Raw genomic sequence first — 8,311 nt, forward strand, 5'->3', positions numbered from 1 at the left:
CTGTGTGGCTCCATGAGAGCCCACTGTCAAGCTATTGACATTAAAGAAGCGCTTGTTGGGAGGCAACCCAATTTTTATCTAATTTTATTTTTTATTTTTATTGTCCTTCCATGTTTTATTAGGTTCATGATCATGTGGAGTCACAAAATAAATCAAAAAATTAAAAACAGAATCAAAAACAGCAGAAGAAAAATCACACCCTGGAGGAAGGACTTACTGGCATTTAAACGCCAGTAAGGAGCATCTGGCTGGCGTTCAACGCCAGAACAGAGCATGGAGCTGGCGCTGAACGCCAAAAACAAGTATGGAGCTGGCGTTCAACGCCAGAAATATGCTGCATATGGGCGTTGAACGCCCAGAACAAGCATCACTTCGGCGTTTAAACGCCAGAAATGCATGCAAAGGCATTTTACATGCCTAATTGGTGCAGGGATGTAAATCCTTGACACCTCAGGATCTGTGGACCCCACAGGATCCCCACATACCTCCACTTACCTTCCCTCCTCATAATCCTATATCTCTATTCCCCATCACCCCTTCACCACTCACATCCATTTCTTCTTCTTCTATTCTTTCTTCTTTTGCTCGAGGGCGAGCAACATTCTAAGTTTGGTGTGGTAAAAGCATAGTTCTTTTTTGTTTTTCCATCAAGGGTCTATGGCTCAGTGGTAGAACATTTGACTGCAAATCAAGAGATCCCTGAGATACCTCAGGGGATACATTTTCCTCCACATAATTATTGGGAGCAACTAAGGATAGGAGCACCAAGAGCACTCCATCATCCTCCATGAAATTAGAGAAGATCAAAGAGCAATGAGGGAGGAGCAACAAAGACAAGGAAGAGACATAGAAGAGCTCAAGGATATCATTGGTTCCTCAAGAAGAAAACGCCACCATCACTAAGGTGGACTCATTCCTTGTTCTTAAATTTTCTGTTTTTTCGTTTTTTTATGTTAAATGTTTATTCATGTTTGTGTCTTATTACATGATCATTAGTATCAAAGTGTCTATGCCTTAAAGTAGTGAATATGAATCCATCACCTCTCTTAAATGAAAAATGTTTTAATTACAAAGAACAAGAAGTACATGAGTTTCGAATTTATCCTTGAACTTAGTTTAATTATATTGATGTGGTGACAATACTTTTTGTTTTCTGAATGTATGCTTGAACAGTGCATATGTCTTTTGAAGTTGTTGTTTATGAATGTTAAATATGTTGGCTCTTGAAAGAATGATGAACAGGAGACATGTTATTTGATAATCTGAAAAATCATAAAAAAGATTCTTGAAGCAAGAAAAAGCAGTGAATGCAAAAGCTTGCAGAAAAAAAAATAGTGAAAAAAAAGAGAAAGAAAAAGAAAAAGCAAGCAGAAAAAGCCAAAAGCTCTTAAAACCAAAAGGCAAGAGCAAAAAGCCAATAACCCTTAAAACCAAAAGGCAAGGGTAAATAAAAAGGATCCCAAGGCTTTGAGCATCAGTGGATATGAGGGCCTAAAGGAATAAAATCCTGGCCTAAGCGGCTAAACCAAGCTGTCCCTAACCATGTGCTTGTGGCGTGAAGGTGTCAAGTGAAAACTTGAGACTGAACGGTTAAAGTCAAGGTCCAAAGCAAAAGAAGAGTGTGCTTAAGAATCCTGGACACCTCTAATTAGGGACTTTAGCAAAGCTGAGTCATAATATGAAAAGGTTCACCCAATTATGTGTCTGTGGCATTTATGTATCCGGTGGTAATACTGGAAAATAAAGTGCTTAGGGCCACGGCCAAGACTCATAAAGTAGCTGTGTTCAAGAATTAACATACTGAACTAGGAGAATCAATAACACTATCTGAACTCTGAGTTCCTATAGATGCCAACCATTCTGAACTTCAATGGATAAAGTGAGATGCCAAAACTATTCAAGAGGCAAAAAGCTACAAGTCTCGCTCATCTGATTGGAGCTTTGTTTCATTGATATTTTGGAATTTATAGTATATTCTCTGCTTTTTATCCTATTTGAATTTCAGTTGCTTGGGGACAAGCAACAATTTAAGTTTGGTGTTGTGATGAGCGGATAATTTATACGCTTTTTGGCATTGTTTTTAGTATATTTTCAGTATGATTTAGTTAGTTTTTAGTATATTTTTATTAGTTTTTAATTAAAAATCACATTTCTAGACTTTACTATGAGTTTGTGTATTTTTCTGTGATTTCAGGTATTTTCTGGCTGAAATTGAGGGACCTGAGCAAAAATCAGATTCAGAGGTTGAAGAAGGACTGCTGATGCTGTTGGATTCTGACCTCCCTGCACTCAAAGTGGATTTTCTGGAGCTACAGAACTCCAAATGGCGCGCTTCCAATTGCGTTGGAAAGTAGACATCCAGGGCTTTCCAGCAATATATAATAGTCTATACTTTGAATAAGGATTGATGACGTAAACTGGCGTTCAACGCCAGTTCCATGCTGCAGTCTGGCGTCCAGCGCCAGAAACAAGTTGCAAAGTGGAGTTCAACGCCAGAAACACGTTACAAACTGGCGTTCAACTCCAAGAATGACCTTCCCACATGTAAACTTCAAGCTCAGCCCAAGCACACACCAAGTGGGCCCCGGAAGTAGATTTCTACATCATTTACTCAATTTTGTAAACCCTAGTAACTAGTTTAGTATAAATAGGACTTTTTACTATTGTATTTACATCTTATGATTTTTAGTTCAACTTTGGATCATATTGATCACGTTTGGGGGCTGGCCATTCGGCCATGCCTGGACCTTCATTACTTATGTATTCTCAACGGTAGAATTTCTGCACTCCATAGATTAAGGTATGGAGCTCTGCTGTTCCTCATGATTTAATGCAAAGTACTACTGTTTTATATTCAATTCAACTTATTCCGCTTCTAAGATATCCATTCGCACCCAAGAACATGATGAATGTGATGATTATGTGACACTCATCATCATTCTCACTTATGAACGCGTGCCTGACAAACACTTCTGTTCTACATGCAAACAAGCTAGAATGAGTATCTCTTAGATATCTAATACAGAGGACCGAGTCCGAGATATTAGAATCTTCGTGGTATAAGTTAGAACCCATGGATGGCCATTCCTGAGATCCGGAAAGTCTAAACCTTGTCTGTGGTATTCCGAGTAGGATCTGGGAAGGGATGGCTGTGACGAACTTCAAACTCACGAGTGCTGGGCGTAGTGACAGACGCAAAAGCAGGGTGAATCCTATTCCAGTATGATCGAGAACCTCCAGATGATTAGCCGTGCCGTGACAGAGCATTTGGACCTTTTTCACAAAGAGGATGGGATGTAGCCATTGACAACGGTGATGCCCTATATAAAGCTTGCCATGGAAAGGAGTAGGAATGATTGGATGAAGACAGCAGGAAAGCAGAGGTTCAGAGGAACGAAAGCATCTCTATACGCTTATCTAAAATTCTCACCAATGAAGTACATAAGTATTTCTATCTTTATTTTCTGTTTATTTATTATTATTATTCGAAAACTCCATAACCATTTGATATCCGCCTGACTGAGATTTACAAGATAACCATAGCTTGCTTCATACCAACAATCTCCATGGGATCGACCCTTACTCACGTAAGGTTTTATTACTTGGACGACCCAGTGCACTTGTTAGTTAGTTGTATCGAAGTTGTGACAAATTATGAATTAAGATTAGAGCACCAAGTTTTTGGAGCCATTACCAGGGATCACAATTTCGTGCACCAATGATCATTATGTTTTGTTTAATTTCCAAAGAAGTTGAGATTGCATTGAATATTCTTATTGTTGTTGTCTCCAATAAAAAAACATCTATCATATCATTTGGATGCACAATTTGATGTTACACTAATATCTCCACCTTATTTGCTATTTTCATACTTTCAACATTTTAGACGATTTATTTTTCCTATTAATCACTATTTTCCACCGGAAAAAATATGTACTGACACTACAAGAAAAATATGTTTTAGCGACAAACTTTTAGTGGCAATAACATAATGACCACTAATTTCTTAATTTAAATTTTGTTTTTGTGGCAATTATATATTTGTCATTATTATTATATGTTATAGTGGTCATTATTACTATTGCCATAAAATTATTATCTTTTTTCACTTTTAATTTAAATTATTATAGTGGCCATTATCATTATTGCCGCTACACTTTTATTATCACCCTTTTTTTTATCTTTTTTTTTCTAAATTAAATTGAAAAACGGAAAGAGAGAAAAAGTAGCGAAAAACTGAAGAAAGAAAAATATCTTCACTACTTAATTCGCATAATTCTTCCATCGCCGATCACCACCGCCGTAACCGTTGCCATCGCCGACAGCCGCCGTCCATCAACCTACTCCTTGGATCGGACTTTGTTTTCGTTCGATCTGCCTCAGATCCGCATCGCTGTCATCGTTTTTCGTCTCAAATCTACGTCACCAAGGTCTTCCAGCCACCGTTGCTGCTCTTGTCGCAACACCATACCTCTGCCTTGCACCGCCGCCGTTATTGCAGAGTCAAAAAGTGCAAAGCGCAGAAACGCGTGCGCAGTGAGTTAAGTTCATCGCAGTGATGAGCTTCATCTTCGATTCTCAATCAGATTCGAATTTCAAAGCATATTCTTACCTGCATATTGCATAGGTTAGTGAGCTTTTTCTTTTTCTTTAAGCTTTCCGCACTTTCGATGATTCATGTGTGTTTGTCTCCCTTACCTGTTCGATGAAATTCCTCATTCACACTCTGCATTACCAACTTCTATGCATTCCAAAATCTCACCACAAATGATTAACAAGTAACAAATTCGTCTCTTACCAGATATTAAAAAAAATAGATATATTACTATTACTTCATTTTTAATACTGTTATTATTGTATTATTCACATGTTAGATTGAGTTAAATCGATTGATTACAGGTAGAAATAAAGCTATATTATTGCTAATGTTCATATGAATTTTGTAATCTTTGAAGCTACCAGTTGTATTTTACAGTAAGATTATAACACACGATTTTCATTTAGCTTTCTTAGCTTTGCTACAATTTTTCATAGTCCAAAATCCAGATCCCTCAGCTCTCTTTTGAGGTGGACCTAATTTTTGGAGCTATTTCAGTTGTTATTGATCTTCTTGATATATATCAATGGCCCAAAGGATAAGTTAGAGATTCAACTGTTCTTAGTCAGGTAAAGTGGTAAATCTTTTTTACTTCTTTTTGGGTAGTGGTGGTTGTTTTTTTAACAATCTGTTGAACATGAATTTAGAATATAGGGTACATTCATCTTAGTTTATCGTTAAAATAATTAGTGGAGTATTATGGAGTTGGTTTATGTGCAAATAATTGAGCTAGGCAACTTTAGTTAAATGATTGCTTGTCACGCGGAGGGTAATTAGTTTTGGTTGGATGGATATTTTTAAGTCAATTCACATATTGCTGTTGTCAACTTGTGCCTCCAGCATGTGTATTTCATTCAACCTTTTTATAATGTTCAAATACTAAATATCTTTGGCAGTTAATTCATTCTTGGGTCAAATCCCACCGAGAATTTTTCTCCTCCTCATCGGGTCTTTATTTATATTCAAGAATAAAATAAAAGAATTAGTGAAGTAATAAACAGATTCGTCTTTAATAGAGATCTTTTATTATTATTGATAGGTATATCTTGTTCCTTTTATAAATATATTGCTGCCTTGTTGTTTTACCCTCTTTTAAAAAATGCATATCCATGCTTTATTTGAATCCCTTGACATCACATGAATTTTCCAACTGTGCCTGTTCGTATACAAAATACCCAACACAGAAAGTTTTGTTCTTTTCAATTTTTTTCCTTCCTGATAATCTTTTAATTTGTTGGAATTTGATGTAGAAAAATAAAGGATCCTGCTTCTTCAGGGTGTTTCCGCGTTTGTCTTATTAAATCTGTTCACGCTCATTTGGAACCTGCAAGGTACATTTGATAAATTTCTTTTCTTCCTTGCAATGAAAGCATGATCCACTTTCATATGATTTATGTATCTAACTATAAGTGATCACATAGATACAAAGAAAATTCAATCCTTGTTTGTGTCATCATATAGTTGTGATTAAAATCCTGCCATCGCTTGTGTTTAGAAGTAACTATAAGTGAACCTGTAGAATGGTTGAAACTAGCACGGCGTCTCCAATGGCGGAGGCTGATATAAAAGCAATGAAGAAAACACACCGAGCCCAACAAACTCCTTTGCAGCAGCTACATGCAGAGTTGGATCAGGAAAAAGAAGCCTCTGCTACTGTAGCCAGCGAAGCTATGGACATGATACTTCGTCTACAAGGCGAAAAGGATGCCGTGAAGATGGAGGCAAGTCACTACAAGAGAATGGCAAAGGAGAAGATAGGTCATGCTGAGAAAACTCTTGAAGTCTTTGAAGAGCTTATGTATCAGAAGGAGATGGAAACCACTGCTCTTGAGGTCCAAGTCTTGGCTTACAAACAGAAGCTTCTGGCATTGGGAGTAGATATCAATATCAGTGAGCTTGAATTCCCTCGTGATCTTCTTCTTAATAGAAGCGAACAAAATGGAGAAGATGATCAAAGTAGCTCTAAGAGAAGGTTGCAATCATTACCCCCTATTTGCTCTATGAGGTGCAACTTTAGATCATTGCTAACACTCGTATTGCTACATTGATACAACATAGCTATAGGCTTGTAGCATTTTTTGTTGTTTAGATTTGTAATATGATTTATTACTTTTCAAGAGAAATTTGTGTATTAATATTTTGAGTTTAATGAAATATCTCATTTTGTAGTAATTAATTTTAGTATATTTATATTATGCATAATAATAATAATAATAATTGTTGGAAAAAATAATTGAAATTCTAAAAAAATAAATAGATAATTGCTTCTAAGAAAATGAGTATAATATAATTATAAAAAGACTTAAGATTTTAGCGGCAATAGTAATGGCAACTAAAAGTAAATAACATTACAATTTTAGAATTATTTTTTAGTGGCCATATAAATTGCTGGTAAAATGGGTTTTGGCGGCAATAGTAATGGCCACTAAAGGTGAATAACATTGCAATTTTATAATTACTTTTGGTGGCCATATAAATTGCCAAGAAAATGGCCGCTAAACGTTATAAACTTTTTGCGGCCATTAAAAAGGTCTTTACCGGCAAATGTTATAATTACCGCTAAAACCTTTTACCGACAACGCATAAGACGGCTAATGTCTAATTGTCAGTAAATATATTAGTGGCTATTTTTATTGCCGCTAAAAGCAAAATAAATGGTCGTTAAAAGTGATTTTTCTTGTAGTGTAAACTTGATCTAGGTAAAATTTATCTATTTGAATTTTGAGCTCAGGATTATTTTTTAGCCCATGAGAAAACATGTTTCAGCAGTATGCATCTTCACTTGCCGAGTAACATAATTTGAAACATATCCCATGAATAATCTAATAGCAAAAGTAATTATTTATCATGTACTTTTTTTTTATTCTCTTCTTATTTGACTGGTAAGTAAAACTATCATCTATCTAATTGTGTGCTGTGGAATTATTGTTTTAGGACCCTGAGAGTCTCGCAAAAGTAGAGCGGGACTTAAAAAATCTCAAAACAATTCAATGAAAATTTTTCAATAGTACCGTTGATTAAGAAGTGTTGCACATTGGACTATATTTACGATTTATTCCAAAGTGTGTGCATTTTTTGTTATTATTACTGAATGATAAATACTATTCTAAATCATGGACAATTTTATGTAATATCTTTTAAAGTATATAGTTATACATTTAATAATGGTTTACTAAGTGACGATTCTACTTTAAATATTGTGTACAGAAAAATTTTTCATAATATATGATGCATGTTTAAATGTGTTTTTTCAAACGATGGATCGATTTTTTTTTAAATATATGCAATATTTTTATTTATGTATTATTCACTTTTAACTTAAAGTTATGGGTTCTATGAAGTTTTTTTCTGTTATTGAGAATTAATTTCAGCATGGCAAAATTTTTTTATGTTAATAATATCTTAATATTAGCCATAAAAAATTCGTTGTTCTCATTTATAAGTGGAGGTTTTTGTTTATTTAATTTGGTGATTTAGTTTGAAATATGCAATTATATGTGGCACATTCGTAATAAAAATATGGAAGATAGTGCGTATTATTGTGATGTATGTGTGGCCTGTATTATATTAACTTATAAAAATTAATTAATTTATTATTTTTCATGTATTGCACGAGTCATGCACTACAAATGTACACACAATTATTTATTATAGTATTTAAAATATAATTTAATTTTATTATAGTATTATGTTATTTATACTTAACATAATTTT

At 34.8% G+C, this 8,311-nt stretch overlaps 1 protein-coding gene across 5 annotated transcripts; it reads left to right on the top strand.

Moving 5' to 3' along the window:
• LOC107616929 (myosin-binding protein 7-like) lies at positions 5,113–6,769 on the top strand. Of its 5 annotated transcripts, none has more exons than XM_021111616.1 (3): positions 5,113–5,636; positions 5,848–5,928; positions 6,117–6,769. In XM_021111616.1, exon 3 carries the CDS (start codon positions 6,118–6,120, stop codon positions 6,643–6,645), a length of 528 nt encoding a protein of 175 aa, XP_020967275.1. In that variant the 5' UTR covers positions 5,113–5,636; positions 5,848–5,928; position 6,117; the 3' UTR covers positions 6,646–6,769. The 5 variants fall into 5 exon arrangements, with proteins under 5 accessions (XP_020967275.1, XP_020967274.1, XP_016174289.1 ...); XM_021111615.1 differs by having other exon boundaries at positions 5,363–5,636; positions 6,093–6,769; XM_016318803.2 differs by lacking the exon at positions 5,113–5,636 and having other exon boundaries at positions 5,653–5,928.

This window comes from Arachis ipaensis, chromosome B09 (assembly GCF_000816755.2).
Source record: "Arachis ipaensis cultivar K30076 chromosome B09, Araip1.1, whole genome shotgun sequence".
In the NCBI taxonomy this organism is placed as follows: domain Eukaryota; kingdom Viridiplantae; phylum Streptophyta; class Magnoliopsida; order Fabales; family Fabaceae; genus Arachis; species Arachis ipaensis.

Bases quoted from the DNA above. Each gene is read 5' to 3' on its own strand.
- LOC107616929 (XM_021111616.1), top strand. From the start codon at position 6,118: ATGGTTGAAACTAGCACGGCGTCTCCAATGGCGGAGGCTGATATAAAA.